Here is an 18,198-nt window from a genome sequence, read left to right as displayed (position 1 = left end):
AGAATAACTCTATTTTCCTCAAGATAGTCAGTTGCTTTGGGTTCTTTTTGAAATTCATTAAAAGACACAATAGATTCATATTAGACAAACAGAAGCTTTTTTAGTATGTTTTCTCTGTCTGTCCTCACCTGTATCAGTATTAAAGTAGTTTTAAATAGCATGGTCACAGGTCAGCTGATAACCCTGGTAAAGTATGCAATACTAAAAGACAACCAACCAACCCTATACAATGTGCTGTGTTTAAATCACTTTGATGTGAATGCGTCCTGGGAAACACAATTCACTATCTCCTGTCTTTTCTCCTGTGGATGAACCTTCCTGCGTTCTTAACTCTGAATTTCAGTGGCTGTTGTCAGACTATTAGTACAATCTCTTGTAATCTCTTCTGTATTTCAAAACTGGAATGGTGATATGGAGAATTCTACCCCAAATGCACTAGGCAACAGAACTATAATTGGAAAAATTGCCACTACAGCCATCTCAGAGAAGTACTTAAGGAGATGGCATACCATAGTAGACTTATTCCTGACTTATTCCTATTTAAACTGCTACCAGTAAATACACATTAGCATATGTCTGTATCAAAGACAGGACAGTATTCTGTGTAATACAAGTAGCCTCAAATAATATTATTAAAACTGCTTTACTTAAAATGATTTGCTTGATTCATCCACTTTAAGGAAATCATGCTATGAATTTAAGTATCATTTTTTGTTTATTTGCAAGGCTTATCTCTCAAAATGGGAGCAGAACTTTTTTTCTTTATCATACATTGATTAATGCATTTGTTGAGAAGAAAGACTGAAGGTATTTTATGTTACAGGCAAAACCTTTTGGAGAACATTCTGGTTTTATAGGGTCTGTTTCATTTCTGGCAGATTCATATATTTTATAGTCAAAAGAGATGACCATGATAATCTAGCCTGGCTTTCCTCATCATGCATGCCATGGATGTTTATAATTATTCTTGCCTTGAGCTCCAAAGCTTTTTGAACTGTATTGTACGTCTTTCAAAAAGCCATACAATTGTTATTTAACATTTTACCTTTTGGTGGATGATCTACTGTTCACCTTGTTACGTTGTATTATCTGGAAGGTGAAGTTTAGATACATATGCAGCTAAAAAACTTGAGACTGCAGTGATGAAGCTTGTATCATAAACTTTATGCATGATCAGGCAAGTTTTGTATCCTGCCTTGTGCATGTCCTGCCTTCTGAGTGGTCAACTGTGCAGTCCTAGTCTTGCACTAGATGTCATTCCTTGCATGTGATTTCCTACTCTTGTTTTAAAGAAAAAAGAGATTACAGAAAAATTAAGAAGTAATCTCTTCCTGTGGTTACAAACCCTCATTAGCGTAAGCTGCCTGGATACATACCCTCAGAAGGCACTTGAACGTTTAGTGTATGCCATGTGTTATATGCTATTCAATAACGTGAGAAGTTTATTCCTATCTTGCAACTGAAATCCCAGAACCAACTCATATTCTGCCTAAAACCTTTAGGAATGGACAGACAGATTGTGTACACCTGGGGATGAATTTACTGTCCAATTGTCCTGTTGAAGTCATAGTCCTGCCCTGTTTGACTAACTCCTACTTGAAAGACCAGCAAGATTCTTCTGAAATGGCATTTGCTAGTGTCTGCCTACAATGCAAGGCATGCAGGTATTTCCAAATTACCATCAAATGATCAAGTGGAGGTACATGTGTGTGGGGGTATTCATCAGTGCTTCCCATTTTGGAGGAAATCAGTGTACAGTGGGGGTGATTGGGGTTTTCCCATCTCACCTTTCAGGGAAAGGGAGTCTCCACAGATGCTCATGTTCTTTTACTGCAAGTCAATCGCGCATCAGTGTTAGAAGCATCGCTTCTGGAGAGGGGAGATGGGATTCAGAGTGCTCCCTGGGAAATTCTTTCACTTGATGATGTTGCAAGCACCAAATGTGAACTGCTGTCAAAACTCTGATCTGATGTGCTAAACAGAATGCATCTGAAGGAGGTCTCACTGAGGCAAAGATCAAGCAAGGTTCATGCAGAATTAGTTTCACAGTTATAATGTTATACGTGTTTTAAATTGAGCAAGTTCTGATTTCACTGTAGCCTATTAAAACTTATACCATTTCACAGCCCTCCAAATCTCTTAACACCTCCTACCAGTATTCTTATTCCACAGCTAGAATAAAGTTTCAGTATGCCAGATAAAATATTCTTCACTTGAAAATGCTGATCAAGCTTTCTCAAAAACCGTAGAAGTATACACGTGGATTTTGAATTATACCTAAAATAGTCCGATTCAATTCGTCAAAATGGATTTAGGCTCATGACACATACAACCTTGATTCCTCTCATTTTAAGCTATTTAAAGGAGAAGTTTCCCTTCAGTCCATACTGTGAAAACTTGGTAAATGAGAAACAGCACCCAGTATCAATACAAAAATATGATATATTACAGTGCCAGTCTTTTCTGTGTGAAGGATCAAATAGTAAGTATTCGTTTTCTTCAAATAATGTATGCACACTTGTTATAAAAGAACAAAGACAGCACAAATTATATGCAAAATCTCCAACAGATGTTTGAAGTGGTTCGTAACAGGCACATTGCAGAGGTGTAAGGCATAGAATGCATCTTGTATTACAGAGTGATGTGATAGATACGGAGGGCACCTCACAGTTAAAACCAGCAACACACTACTTTGACTTCAAATATATGACCTAACGGATGACCTTGCAGCATGGTTGTAAGGTATCTGAGGTATTTCCTATGTGTGGCATTTTGAGACTAGTTCCAGGCTGTAAGGTATTATGAAGGACATTTGTTAGGATCCTGGGGCTGGGGAGAGTTCAGGTACCTCGAATTGCGAACTGTAGTTAAAAAAACCCCCGCTCTTGAGAGGCCACAAACAAAGCAGATACTTATACTCGAGGAGCACCTCTCTGTTTAGTCTGGCAACTTATCAATGCTAATGTAATACAGAATACAACAGGGAAAGGGAAAAAGGGCTGAGACTCAGTACTCGCTTTGTTACCTGAGCTGCAGACTCCTGGGCCCTCAGGCTGTGCTGCTGACATGGGGATCTTGCTGCCCAACTGAGCAGCCTCAGCAACAGTAGAGGCTTTTCTCACCTCACCTATTGGAGATCCTCCAGACGGGTCTGAATGCGGATCTTGAAAGTCTGTTCTTAAGGTCAGGCACTCAAAGGAGCTTCTCTGATACCTAACAAGGAGGTGCCTATTTCCTTTTCTAGGTCTGGCTCTTGGTCTTTTAAAAGGTATCAAAAATGATGCAGATTATGCCAGTCTACATCAGGCACAGCCACGGTCATGTTTTATTGTGTGTAAACAACTGTGACACTGTGAACATGAGAGGCCAGCTAGCTCCTCCATGGACCTCATACAACATTGCTAACAGCTGAATTTGCTGACCACACCTGTGTCAGCACTTACACTTCGGTTGTACAGATTTATAGTATGAAATAGTTTTCTAAAAGTTCTCTTGTTTTTATTGATTCTTTGCCAAACACGAATTAATTGTTATGATCTGCTGAGGAGAAAAGGACTGCTTTAAGGCACAAAACTGCATTACTAACTCCAGTGTCAGAACAATAGTAGAACAGTCAAATGTCACTCCTGAGCTGCAGTAATACATCAGATTTATTTTATCTGCCGTGATTTACTAGTACTGAGTTTTAAATACCAGTTGCCATCACTGTAGCCACACAGCTCCTCTGACGAATGTATGTTCCACAGTCAAAAGACTGACATAAATTAAGTACATTCACATGCTTCAGCACCCTCTACCAAGAAGACCGTTACTGATTTTCACAAACTCGAAGGAAAGACAAAACAATTTCAAGCAAGTTAGCTGTAAATTCAATGCCTTAAGAAAGGACCAGAGATGAATTAGAGTCCAATTAACTTGAGACTTAGCTTTGGACCCTGGGGAGTCCAACAAGCCCCTGCAGAGAAAGGTTCACGGTGGACAGAATTGCCATTGACTGTAGAAGTCTGTAATGACCATGCTTCTAAGTCATGTGCCTGACAACTGCTGCTGTGTAAGATAAACCTGGATCTGAGATGCTCCCCATGTGGGCTTGCACCTAAATTAATTGCCAGAAAATGGCAACTCCCACTCCTTGGTTTCCTATAGATACTGGTTGTAATTCTAAGCAATGAAGCTGGGCATGGTGGACAGGGATGTCACAATGCAACATCTCAACAGTGTTCCTCTAGTACTCACCAAAACGTACAGATATCTTGCCTTTTATAAACATCCAACCCTTGAGGAATTCTTAAGTTTTTCCAAGTGATTTTTTGTTTGCATGTCAACCTTTGAATGTAATACAGGGTAGCTGAACATTAACGCATATTGTTCAAAGATGACTGTTTCCATTTGTTTCTACTTTGCTATCGTGGTTTTAGACAAGAGTTAAACTACAAGTGACATCTGTCACTGAATCTATCATGTAAACATCAGCACATATCAGATTCAGCCTAAATTTAAAATACACTATCAAAACCATTTAGCACATTATGAAAGGAACAAAATGAATTTTCAGTCACTGAGTGTCTCTGTCATATCCTTCTCCATCTGAAAAAATGGAAAACTTATGATGAGGAAATCTCTAACGTACAAAAGCAGCTTCTAATAACTGAAAAAATGAATTGGACTATACAAAAATGTCAATAATCTGGGGTTATCCTGCACCATTTCATGGAATAAGGGCTGAAGAACAATGGAGAAATTTTTCATTCTTAAATTTATTTGGCTGACAAAGAAAGTTAATGGAAACAGGTTGTTGCACAAACGGAAAATTCACCATGACTTACCTATAACATATATTGTTACAGGTTGTTGCAGATGAGCCCAGCACTTAAATGGAAGCCAACCCTGATTTTCTGATTTTTTCATTACTTTGCAAAGTTGTTTCTCCTAAGTTAATATTCTCAGATGCAAATGATGCATTCTCAAACTCCAAAGCATTTGATTGTAGCACACAATCTTACATTTTCAAATATCCCTAACTAGTTTCGCTGCTGTCTTTGAGAGAAACCATGCAGGAGATGAAGTATTCGCCAGTGTAAAAAGCAACCGTCACTGGTATTTCTGTTTGAGGCATCAGTAGCCACAGAGAAAAATGTGCCCTTTTCAGCCAACTGCTCCGTTGTCTTCTCAATCAAAAGAGGAAGCAAGGCGATGTTGGCAATGTAGGCAGGCTTTTGTTTCACCAGCACGCCTCACTTCAGCCAAAGGCAAATCTTGAAATGTAACACCAATTTGTGATGGCAAATGAGTACGAGTGACTGTGGGTAATACTTCGGTGCGTTGTTGTTCCCCCTGTGGCACCTGCTTCCTCATTTTCTCTATTTTTGCATTTCTCTACAGCAAAACCTTCCCAGGGTTTTGCTCTTTGAAGGGGATGAGAATTATTTTTATGATCTGCTCCGTTTGCAACGTGTTTTCCACCTGACCCTCAGCTGCAACCCCTGGGGTGTCTTCCCAGCCGCGGAAGTTCCTAGTAGCCAATACAGCTGATTTCTGAGACACCTTGTAACTCAGTCTGAGAGCCACCAACCCCAGGGCCTGTGGGGACATGGCCACCTCCCACACGCGAGGACATGGACACCACCCACTATGCAGGGATGCAGCCACCACACACCCGCGGGGACACGGCCACCACCCGCCGCGTGGGCACACAGTCACCACTCGCCCGCGAGGACACGGCCACTTCCCACCCGCGGGGACACGGCCACCTCCCGCCGCGAGGGGGCCCCGCAGCGCCCCCCTGTGGCAGCGCGGGACGCAGCGCGTCAGCCGCGGCCGCGCGGCCCCGGGAAGCGGGACGGGACGGGTCGGGTCCGGACACCGCCGGTCCCGGAGGGAGCGTCCTTCCGTCAGCCTCGTTTGGCCCAGTGACCCCTCCCGTGTCTGTCACCTCTCGCTGCTGACGGCGGGTCGCCGTTGCGGGTCTGCTGTGCCCAATGCCGTCTCCGCCGGGGTGCAGAGGGATTACAGCCTCGCACCGTTTTTCTCCTCGGTGAATGCACACTTGCCCCGGTTCAGCATTTCAGAGGCAGGAATAATCCCTTGCTGGCACAGGAGACACACAGCACCAGCGTGCTGCTGTAGTCTGGGGCTGCGGCTACACTACGTGATGAGATAAACTCTGTAACCATTAATTGCTGCTACACCTTCTGTGACTGTGGATAGATGCAAGCGGAGTGGGCATCCCTCCCTGCTTCTCTCTAACCATTTGCCCAGAGGAGCCTTCCTTTACTCTGTTTGGAGCTGTGCTTTGTTTCCACAACGTCTTCAAAATTTCGTTATGTGTTTGTAGCATCTTACTGCCTAAGGAATTGCAGCTAGTGACTTCTTCAGGGCAGGCACCATGTAACCTTTTGCATTTCTACCATATCTGGCACAACAGGGACCAGATGTCAATTGTTAACACTCACAGCTTCTAGCTGAGAAAGTACATCAGCTGTCTAGTAGATAGTAGATATCTGAAGATATCAGCAGTTTTGGAGATGTAACTGAAAAGGTTGTTCCTCTGTTCTGCATAAATGTTTCTTTGAAACATTTTCCTGATGAGTTTTTCAGACCCAAATCAAGTATCATTATTAAATAATTATCATCATTTTGCTCTCCATTCTTGGCAGCCCGAGCTCCAGCTTCTGTCAACAACCATCAAGATCAGGGGAGGCCAGAAAAGAGCATTCAGGGATGAAATAGTCAAGAATATAAAAGATAAATCCATGTTGATTATAAATACCTGTTCAAACGGCTCATTTAGGATCCGAAACACAGAATCATAGAAACATTTTCATTGGAAAAGACCTTTAAGATCATCAAGTTCAACCATTAACCTAGCACTGCCAAGTCCACCACTAGACCATGTGTCCCTAAGCACCACATCTACACATCTTTTAAATATCTCCAGGGATGGTGACTCAACCACTTCCCTGGGCAGCCTGTTCCAATGCTTGACAACCCTTTCGGTGAAGAAATTTTTCCTGATATCCAATCTAAACCTCCCCTGGCACAACTTGAGGCTGTTTCCTCTCATCCTATCGCTTGTAACTTGGGAAAAGAGACCAACACCCACCTCGCTACAACTTCCTTTTCAGGTAGTTGTAGAGAGCGAGAAGGTCTCTCCCTAGTAAGAAGTATGATATGAACATAAAATTCTCCATGGGCCCTGCAGTTACAGGAACTGATCAACAGCAATACCACTCTTCAGTGTTAAGCAATATTCTGCAGGTATGTATTCATGTAGAAATGGGGGAAAACTTTTTTTTTTTACACTAAAATATGCTTTATTTATAGTATGTAGATGTATTTGTACCAAGATTTAACAAACTGAATTTCACTTTTAACTATGTATACAACTAAACTGTGTGGGTCAGCCATAATATAGTCTGTCACAGTGTAACATGCAAGGACATTTATTTATCTACTGCTAGAATAATCCTTTTTATCTGGGGCATTAACCCACATACACACGATGTGATAATTTATAAATTATATTTATCCATCTTTATAAACAACATGCTGAAGACTACTTGTCAAGAGATTACAACTCAACAACTATTTTCTGGCATAATCCTACATTTAAGAATTTTTAAGTAGCTTTGTACTTTGTTGGAGTCTCTCCTGAAGCAGTGAATAAAATCAGAGTCACTCATCATGTTTGCTTCATTACTAATTGATAAACCAGCAGCTTCAGATGATGCCATTCCATTTAATGAATTGCTGATGATCCCCATTGACTGCATCTGTATCGAAAACAGGAAAAGAAGTACAACTTGTAGCTGCACACATAGCAAATCTTCGAAATACTAGTGCAGAAGTCAACCAAGGCATTACTGTGTTGGGCTGTTTGACTCCAGACCTTTCACATACTTATTGAAGATATGTGTAAAACTCCTTACGTAGAATAACACTGTCTTTTTATCTTAACGGTATCTATACAACCTTTAGACTAGCCTGAAATGATTTGATATACTAGTAATGCAAGAATACTGTGGTGTAACTCCATCCGACTTTAACTAGAGGAACCCCTGTTTGGTAAACTTTATTTTCCCTTGAAGTAATACAGCAAATCAGTCTTGAGATTTTTTAGCCGTTTAGTTTAATGAGTTTTGACATGGGAAGCTTCTAACGTGAGCATTCACCAGTGCTGTTTAACCTGGTGGACTCTGAAGGCTGTTACCACCTTTAAGAGTAGGAGCTTCGCAACAGAAAGCAGCTTAGAATTAGTGTCTTATAGAAAAACACAGCTGCAAAACATTGGAATGCATTTGCATTGTTCGCTTCATTTTCTTAAATTATATTTCTACTGTGTGGTATGTCCATAGTACAGAGAGGTCAAAACTTCAAAGCTTTCCTTCTCAGCAATTCTTTCAAAGGTTTTTTTTGAAAAATAAAATCAGGTAAATATACCAGAAGTGTGTAGTTAGTTTACAGTTTGATGGCTTTTTTCAGTTACAGAATGAAGCAAACAAAGGTCAAGCTCTTAGGTTGAATACCTCTGAACTTTAAGGCTATTTTAACCCAGAACCATGACTGCACTTGGAAGACTGACTTTTTCCATTTGTAACTCTCAGTCACCCTGATCAGGGCTGCATTTTAGAGTGGGGTGAAATTCCTCCTATTCTAGTGATGAGCTGCTTATAATTTTAAAGATTGCATTCCCCACCTATGTTCATAAAGCTGAAAGGTGATCTACTGGTGTAAGATATTAGTTTATTATTCACTTTTTAGTGGATCAGACACCCTGGCAGTGTAGCCATTTCAGAGAATGGACACACAGCCCTCGTTTGTTTAGCCAAAACTCCAAAAGAGTTTAGACACGAATGCACAAGAAATACAAAGATCAGGACTTCCAGTTAGTAATGAGAAGACGGAAATGGAAAGAACAAAAAATTACATGTAATAATTTATATATGACCTGCCAGAATTTGGAATGGAATTTTGAAGTTGTTTTGTGACTGACATCTGATTTAAGCAATGCCACTGTTGTCTTGAACAACTTATCCCAGCATAAAATTGTTGCCTTAGGAAGGAGCTCTTTGCAGCAGACAACAGGGATACTTTAATTAGTCAGAATGTAAATCCAAATAAAACTGAAAACAGTAATTAAGTACTTGTCATGGTCTACCCACATCTCCTTCACTGCCCTAGAAAAGTCAAGTCATTATTGGCTTGTATATGAAGATGTAAATGGCTCTAGTCTTTGTACTTATGACTTACTTTCATATATTTCATATCAGTAAAATATTGCTCTACACATATGAGCATATATACTGCCATCTAAATATCTTCCAAACCATAAACTAAGTCACATCCTTTGGCTGAAAAATTGCTGGATCTGTAACAAAGTCCAGTGTTGCTGGATCAGAGCCTCTGTTGGCATCAAGGTTATAGCCCATGCAACAGCAGACATGCCCCCCCCACGAAGTCACTCCTGCCACATAACTGGTATAAATAAAAGCTACATTGAAAATCTTGCCTTTTCTGTTACTTTCTCAACTCCAGTCTTCAGCTCATGTACCATACTGCTGATTTGCTTAGCTTTGCTAAGGCTGTCATCAGGGAGCTCTTGATGGTGCTCAATATGCTGGTTAAAATGGGAAAGTGGTTCTTTCCAGGCTTGCAAAAGTTTCAGGATCAAGTGAGTTAGTTCTTCTCTCTTATGAATTAAAACAGTACAGAATTTCTCTGTTAGCTTGCAGCAGGTCATATGAACACTATTAGACAGTCTCACTGGGAAATCTCAGCAGGTTTAAGATTTATGTGTGCAATTCAGTAGTCTGCAAATATGCAGAACTTAAGGGCCACTTGTTCTCTGGTTATTTGCTTAGATACAAGCAACACCAAGAAGTTGTATTATTTGTCTTCTTTTCAGCTTTCTTAGACTCCTAAGCTCTGCAATACCTAAAACTGTGGAGTACAGCATTAGCAAAATCGTTGCATTCCTGTCAAACTTACTCAGTACTGAAAAAGTTTTCAGGAACTCCTAGATGTCTCAGGAGCCCAAGGAGCCTCATCTAGACATCTGTTTGCTGGTATGGAAGTGCAGGTGTTTCCTCATACCTGCCATGGTTATAGATGTGTAGGTTAGAGGTTCGCTGCAGGCACGCTTCCCAGAAGGTGCCCGGTGGCCAAGACGGTTGCTTCTCTAACAGAAACTCAATGGCCCTAAGACCTCTCTTGCAATGTAAGTTCAGAAATAAGGTTGACTGCTTAAAGCTTTCTAAAGCAGGCAGGGCCTCATTTCCCATTGCACTTCTAGGGGAGCTTCTAAATGTCTTGGGGGAAGCTCCTCACTCCATCACAACCAAAGAGCAAAACGTCAACATTTGTCTCCATCTGTCTCCTCCCAGAGGCAAAAGTTTCTCCTGCTGCTGGATTCTTGACTTTACAATCTTTTTCTCTGTCTAAAGAAACTCTTCCTGCTCTTCTCTAAACTAATAATGATTTTTTTCTCTTTGCCATTAAATCTGTCTAAAACAATTTGCTGTTCTTTTCCCCTTACCTAACTACTGATTCAGAGATAATGACTGTTATTTCTTTCTCCTGATTGCTTTTTGTACTTGGCAGTGACACTGATTAATTTAACTTATCTGTCACATGCACACTTTTCTAAGTTTCTGTTCCACAGAGACTGCCACAACAAAATCAACGGGATGTCTGTCTGTCAGTTGTTTGGACAAAGTACTACTGCAATACCCTCATTATAACTAATAAATATGATCTGAGCATATCTAACCATATACAGCTTTTAAAATACAACAAAGGAATGATTCATATGCAATACCTGTTTGGGGTCAGAACTTATCAGCTGCTTCAATCCGAACTGTTGATGAAGCACCGGAGGCAGAATAACCTCTCTGCCTATCTCCAGCCCGACTGGGGTGGGGGACCACCGCAGCGTGATGGGTGAGCCGTTTGGGGACTCTGATGGGATGGGGGCTATTTTCCCCTTCCTTCAGGCGGGGGAGAGGAAGCAGTGTGACCCGCGGAGCCGCCTCCGAGCCCCCCAGCCCCGTGGGGTCTGCGGTGCCCCCCGCCCGCCCCATCTCCGCCCGCCGCCGCCGTCCATCCTTACCGGGATTTTTTGGGCGTATTCTTTGCCGTTGGGGGTCGGCATCCCCGACGTGTGGCACTTCCGAGCGGCCTTCCCGAGCTCGTTCTCACGGGGAGGAAAGTGTTTTTCCTATGGGGGAAGGAAACCTAAAGAAACACCGAGAGCACCCCCCTCCCCATCCCGCCCCGCTGGCAGCCGCTCCCGGGGCGGCGGGCGCTGGGTCCGCGGTGGCGGGGCTGGCCCGGCACTCACCAGCTCGGCGTAGAGCGCCGTGGAGAGGCTGTGGATCCTGCCCGAGTGCCGGATCACCCGGTCGAAGAGATCGGCTACGGTCAGGAGGCGGCAGCCGGCCTCCCCCGGGGCGCAGACCAGCAGCCACAGCAGCGCCAGCGCCGGAGCGGCACCTGCGGAGAGCCCGGCGGCGTCGGGGGGCGCGGGGCGTCGCGGGGGCGCCCGGCCCCGGCCCTGTCCGCTCCCCTCCGCCCCGCCCCGTCCCGCCGCCCTCACCTGCTCGCCCCGCCGCCTGGGCGAGGGCCATGGCGCTGCGGAGCCCGCTGCCCGACGCGGAGCGGCTGGCATCGGCCGGTGCCGGCGTTGCCCCCGCGTCCCCTGTATATGCCGGGTGGGGATGTGAGCGGCGCGGGGGGGGATCTCCTGGTCGTGACGGGTCCCTCCCTGGCGTGTGCAGCCCGCGGCCGCCATGAGCAAGCCGGCCGGAGCGGGGCTTCCGGCTCGGCGGCGGAAGCGTCCCTCGCACCGACGGGACCAGTCCCCCCCTCTCCCCCCGCGGCGGCCCACAGGACCAGCAGAAATACGGCTCCTGGGCTCTGTGGTGGGGCTGCTACTGACCCCGCAGCGCCCGCCCGCCGTGGGGCCAGGGCTGCCCTGGCGTGGGTGTCACAGCCCTCCCCGCGGGCAGAGCGGGCGGCTTCTGCCCCGCACAGAAGTGGCATGGTCAGGCATATACCTGCATGTCCGCGGCCATCAGCGGGGTAAAGATGTGAGAACTGAGACCAGGCTGATAAACTGCTCTTGTCAGTGATAATGAGGGGCTTATACAAGGACAGCAGTGAAGCAACATGAGGGGTAGGAGAGAAGCCTGGCCTGATGACATTCATCTCTTAACCATCTCTTCTAGTCACATGGTTAAGGTCAGATCTGCTTTCCCTGCTCCTTTCAGCTGGTCAGAGGTAAAACCACTGAAGGCGTGATAGCTGGTGACTGCATGCTTGGTGGAGCAAGCGTGCCTGAGGATGGTTGGTGATGCACCATATGGCTAAAAGGTTAAGGGAGTAACACATCAAAGCACTCAGATCAGGATCCCCAAAGGGTGCAAGTCCTGTGGACTCCGTTGCTGTCCTCGGTTTCTGGGCATGAGATCCTGAGCAACCCTGCAAGACACACAAGGGAAGCTGAGATGTTTGTTGTGAGGCTCACGACTGCTGACATGTCAAACTAGGAGCTGCTTCAAGCTGACCAACAGGGGAACATGCGCACAGGGTCTTACTGCTGTGTTTTCTGGGTTTTGGCACCCTACCACTTTGAAATCCAGTGGGAACAGCTCAGGGTCTGGTAGAGCTGGAACTGGGCACCTTCTCTGCCTGTGGGTATTCAAGCTGAGGTTGGCTGGGGGACTGCTATAATTAGTGGCTCTTTTGACATGGGGAATATGTCAGCTCTGCCCTTGTTGAAGTTTTTCACTGCCAAGGGATCAGTCTGCTTGGAAATGAGAATACATCTGACATGAAATTGTCATCTTTCCTGTGTAACAACCCCAGCCACTGTGATAGCCATGTATCTGTTTTCTGGCCCCTGGATCCCAATTTTCTTTATGGAAAATGGAATGACCATACCTCCACCACAGTGATGAAGAATGTCCCTCTCCCCCATCCTTTAAGGACAGCTGGGTGACTGGGACCCCTTCTGGAGGTGGAAGATGTGAGTTTGACCAGCTCTGGGCCAAGGAAGAAATGACCTTGGTCTCCTATAGTCTGTGTGTATGCTAAAAAATTGATAGAAAACTAGTAGAGGCAGTTACTTCTCTAGCCAAATCTTAAAAGTAATTGTCACCTGCCACTGCATTCTGCATGAAGTCAAATGGCATTTACAAAGGATTCACATTTTGAAAATAAGAGCTTCTCCAAGAAGTTAGGTGTTAGTTTCTAAGCTCTGAATAGGTGTCTGCATGGCTATCCACTGAAGTCCAAAGCCTGTCAAAGCTGACACATTTTGGAATGTGCACAGGTTCAAAACATTAAGAAGTGAAGACCTTTAGTGCTGAAATGCCAGCAGAAGTCACTGCGGCCCCCGTTTGCCTGTTTGCACTCTCTACCTGGGTTCTGTTTTCCTTGTTTGCATCTGCTTAAGGATTTGGCTCTCTGTCAACATGACAGATTTTTAACTAGGAAAAAAAGAGTTTTAGATTTCCTTTCGCCCAAAGGAAGACTGAAAACATAGCATGTGAGAAGGAATATTCAAATGTCTTTCTCACACAATCTACATTGCCTTCATTCATACAGACATCTCAAATGAAGGTTATTTCTCTTTGAGAGCTACCCGCAAATCGTGTGTCCTTCCAGGGAACTTGTCTTGCTATGATGTGTGCTGAGCTAGCTAGATTTGATTTAGTTAAGTGACTGCAATCTCCAAAAGGAATTTTTTTTTTTCTTGACTGAGTTGAACCATTATAAGCAAATACTGGAAATCTCATTACTGGGCTAGTTCATGTGCTCCTCAGCCTCTACCAGCCAAACAGCTTAGCCAGACCTTCAAACCAATATATCTCTGAACCCAACAGACCAAACTCACTTCTCCAAAATTCCCCAAAGTCACTTCTAAACTTTGATAGCACCACGGGCCCATAAGATACTTTTTATCCCTCATGTTTTGGAATTTCTAAAATTAGTTTTAAAAGCAATACATTAAGATGTGCTCACTGATCTACACTATTCAGTAGAGGTTGTTCTCATTCTCTTACCTTTGCTTTATCTCTAATGAACAAAACAATGCAGTTAATTTCAGTGGTTAGAGCTGCTGAGCCAGTTCTTAATGGGGATCATATGGTAAGCCTTGGCAATAGCTCTGAGATCTTTGGTAGCTGATAAAATACTTCTGACTTGTCATCCAACTGAAGGCTTGGAATATTAGTATTATTTCTGATAACTATCAGAAAATGAGCAATCATGCATATGACAGGATCTGGAAAACGTTGGTAGTGTGCATATGGGAAGCACGTGGATCAATGACTTATTTTTATTGGCCAATAGCCATTTTCCTTTGGTTTTCACATGTCTTGGAGAAATCCTGACACATGCAAATCTTATCCTAGAAAAGGTTCCTTAAAATGTGAAGACAATTTTTGAGTTATGAAGGAGCTGTGAACTTGTGCTATGTAAAACGTAAATGACTTGCCCAGCAAAAAATGCAGTAAAACTTAGAGGAAAGAATTCACAGTAAAAAATGAAGTTTTATTTAAGGTTCCAGTTTCTAAAATTAATGATGTTTTCTTAACCAGTGATATGTCAATGTTCAAAGAATTGCTTTTCCTGTCTCTTCACTGATATTTTAAGTTTTTAAATGACACCAAACTAGAAGTCACTGGCATTTTAGAATTTAACATGATCTTGAAAATTAGAGAAATGGCCTGAAGAAAGCAGGGTACAGTTCAGTAAAGAAAAATGCAAAGTACTATTCTTAGACAGGAATTTAGACTTCCCAAATACAGAACAATGTAGCAGTTGCACAGAAGAGGATCACGACTTGTAAGAAATAACAAGCTGAACCTAAGTCAGTAGTGTCTTACTGTTCCTTTGCATTGTTTATTTATTCATTTGTTTTGCAATCTGGGGTATGCCCAGATGTGTTCAGGTTGGACATCCCATTTCAAGAGAGAGATGAGCCAGATAGATAGAAAGAGCCCAGAGCAGAAAAGCAAGAATGAGGAAGGGTTAAAAGAAAAACTCTATGGCCTACAAGGAAAGACTGAAGGAATTGGGGTTATTTACTTTCTAGCAGGGAAAGACGAGTCAAGGATACAGTTTTCAGATGTGAGGAAGGTAGCAGCAAAGAGGAAGGAAATAAATTATTCACCACATTCATTATGGATACAAGATATAATGGGATTAAACTGCAATAAGGGAGATTTAAATTAGACATTAGATGTGGAGGGGTTTCTGGAAGAGAATGGTCACCTCCTGAGCCAGATGTAAAAGGCTGCAGGAAATGAGGACCTGGCTGCATGACAAGAATCATGTAGCAGGGGCCTGTGGACTGACCTTGAAGAAGGAACGTGAAGGTTGTTTGCGGTTGAGTCGACTGGAAAGAACTGGTATAAGAGGAAGAAAAAACTGTGTACATGACTTGGATCAGAACACAAAAGAGGATGTACGAGAAGACGTCAAGGAGCGTGGACAAAGGGCTTTAACAAATCATAAGCATGCTAAGGGAGCGTGATAGCTACTAATTACCAATCATATACGAGTAGGAGTGTGATAAGGAGATAGAATTGCTATATTAATCTGTGCGTAACGGCTAATAAACGGCATTTGCTTGATCACATTGGTTGTGTAGCAGTGTCCTGTAACCTCCGCGTCAACAATTAGAAAGAACTTCTTAATGGCTAGAAGAATTAAGGACTGGAACAGGTTGCTCAGGGACACTGTGAAATCTCCATCATTATCTAACCTTTCCTACAAACTTTCAAACAGTTTTCAGACAGTCAGCAGTGGTGTTCATCATGCCGTGGGCAAGAGGGTGAGTGGGCAACATCAGACCTCTCCTTCTTCCAGCCTGCAGCAGTTTTATAGTGCAAGACCAGCTGGAGTTCATTATATATTCAAAATCACTCCTGATTTTACATCATCAAGGAGTAAAAGATGAAATGAAAAGGTTTGTTTCAACCAAATACTGTCCACTACTGATTTGCTCTTTTCCTATAACATAGCAACAGGCACATTTTACGGTTCAAGAAGGGACAAGTCACATGCTTTTGCTCTGAAACTTGATGATATGAGCTCTTGAATGAAACAATATGGAAATTATGTAACCAGGACCTTAAAAGCAAAATGAAAAAAGAGCTGACTACTCACTTGAAGGAGCTGGCTGGATCACAGATCGATCTATAGTTCTTCCTAGTTCTGTAACAAAACAGGCATACTTTTGCTTTTGTCACTTCATGTAGAAGTGTTTGGCTTTTCTCTTCTCACTTCTAACTTCTCTGTTCTCTCTCTCCTCTCTTGAAAAGAGCTATGTCCAATTCAGTGTCTCCCACCCTGCATTCATATACTAATCACTAAACTTACTGGCTTTGTCTTGATTTGTATTACTCTTGATTGTTGCAGCCTTCAAAATCTGAAGACATAGACAATACAAGATAAGTAAGAACAGACAGTATTTTTAATTGGATCAATTGATACAGCTGAAAAAAATGGAAACAAGCTTTTGGGCAAACATGACCTTCTTCAGAGTGAATCTGAAAAATTGTCTGTTTGCCCAACTATCCGTTTTTTAAAAACGAATTGTTAGCAAACCATGTCTTGCTCTTGATTGTATATTTCTTGCGTTTATATTTTTCTTCTCACATTCCTCTCACTCTTTTTTTCACAATATACACATGCTTTAGTCCCCTCATCTTAAAACAACAGTCCTTGACTCCATTTGTCTCTCTGGGCAAAATCCTTCTCTACTCTTCATCTATTTTAATAACTCTTCACTCACTGAAAAGTTGTTTACATTCATCAAATAGATTTCTCTCCCTTTTAGGATCTTCTCAGTTGTGTTCCTTTGTTTTGATCTCCACTAAATCTGCTTTTGTTTATATCTATAATGGCTTTTTATAACCAAAGCTCTCCATTGTCATCTCCTATAAAGCCTCCTGCTTTTCTTGTCCTCTCTTGGCTTCTACAACTATACCCTTTACTGTTTTTCGTGCTGCTTCTCTGATTTCTTACTTAGAGAACCCTCCCCATCTCTCCTCCAGTTTTATGTGAAGGCTTTACAGGAGTCTGTCTCACATATTACAATCTTATCAGCAAAGCAAAAATTCAGCTACTACTTCTTACTGGCACTTGCAGCCTGCCTTCCTGCTCCATATTGGTCTCCCTATGTCCAAATAGAAATCTCAGATTGTCTCTTCAACGTGTGCATTTGGGTGCTTGGCTTTCGCCTCAAACATAGAAGAGCTAAAGGAAACCACAGCACCCTTCCCCCCTGCCCTCATAAAAAGCATTTTATTTTTACTCTCTCTGCACCTCAGCAATCTTGGAGATGTGCGTGTGTTTGGTATATACACTGGGGAGTGCTTGCCTCAGATCCATGGCACTCCAGAAAAGTAGTTTAATTGAAGATGGGCCTAGGCTGCTGGAGCTACTTTCTGCATTTGTCATGTTACTTTGGGGGAGATCGTTAAACAGAATGAAGTGTAGCACCCTCAGTTCTCCTTCCACGGTCCCGCCTTTTTTTTTTCTACTGCAGTCTCTTGCTTATGGCCTTACTCTGACCCAAAGAATAACGTCCATAAAAGATCTTATCCTCCTTTCAGCACTCTGGAAAATGAGGCATTGAAATAAGAAATTTTTCTGTGAAGGGCTGGGCCTTTATGGGGCAAACTTCTAGACGGAAGGATCTTGTCAACCTTCATTTCCAAAATACTAAAAAGAAATGTGTGTTCAGAGCATTCAATGTCATTCTCTTCCAGTTATTCAGGATAGGAGTTATCTCCTCCAATTTTAAACATCTAGAGTTTAGAAACAGGCACCTTCTGAGGTTCAGCTGGAGATAGGTGTCCATGACTTATCTGTGGTGATGCCTGGTTTTGTCCATTGATTGTCAGGGGAGATTACGGTGATGAGTATAGACTAACTTAGGGCAGAGGAATCTCATTTTCCATTTGCAAATGCAGACCAGGAGCTGGTGGAGCATGTGCTTGACACTTCAAGTGTGTCAACTGCTATTCCTCTCCTGGACAGCCCGTTACAGATGTTGCATGTTTGCCTCCTCCTGGGGCTATGAAGATTAGCCTTAGCAGCCAGGAAAACATCCTCCTTACTATTTGTGTCAGTGATGGTAGCACACAAGTAGAGAGAAACAAGTTCTTGAAATATCTTCTCTATTCC

At 43.0% G+C, this 18,198-nt stretch overlaps 1 protein-coding gene across 2 annotated transcripts; it reads right to left on the bottom strand.

Annotated features, from left to right (window-relative positions):
• Nucleotides 1–7,507: 7,507 nt before the first annotated feature.
• Nucleotides 7,508–11,809, bottom strand: LOC137664199 (prolactin-like). 2 transcript variants are annotated; one of them, XM_068402016.1, is made up of 5 exons: nt 11,594–11,809; nt 11,339–11,490; nt 11,108–11,215; nt 9,509–9,688; nt 7,508–7,772 (listed from the first exon to the last, which is right to left on the bottom strand). In XM_068402016.1, the coding sequence occupies exons 1-5, from the start codon at nt 11,622–11,624 to the stop codon at nt 7,578–7,580; spliced, it is 666 nt and encodes a 221-aa protein (XP_068258117.1). In that variant the 5' UTR covers nt 11,625–11,809; the 3' UTR covers nt 7,508–7,577. The 2 variants fall into 2 exon arrangements, with proteins under 2 accessions (XP_068258117.1, XP_068258116.1); XM_068402015.1 differs by lacking the exon at nt 11,339–11,490.
• Between the last annotated feature and the right edge of the window lie 6,389 nt (nt 11,810–18,198).

The sequence above is a fragment of the Nyctibius grandis genome, chromosome 5, assembly GCF_013368605.1.
Source record: "Nyctibius grandis isolate bNycGra1 chromosome 5, bNycGra1.pri, whole genome shotgun sequence".
Taxonomy (NCBI): Eukaryota; Metazoa; Chordata; class Aves; order Nyctibiiformes; family Nyctibiidae; genus Nyctibius; species Nyctibius grandis.
This window is presented reverse-complemented; position numbering and strand designations above follow the sequence as displayed.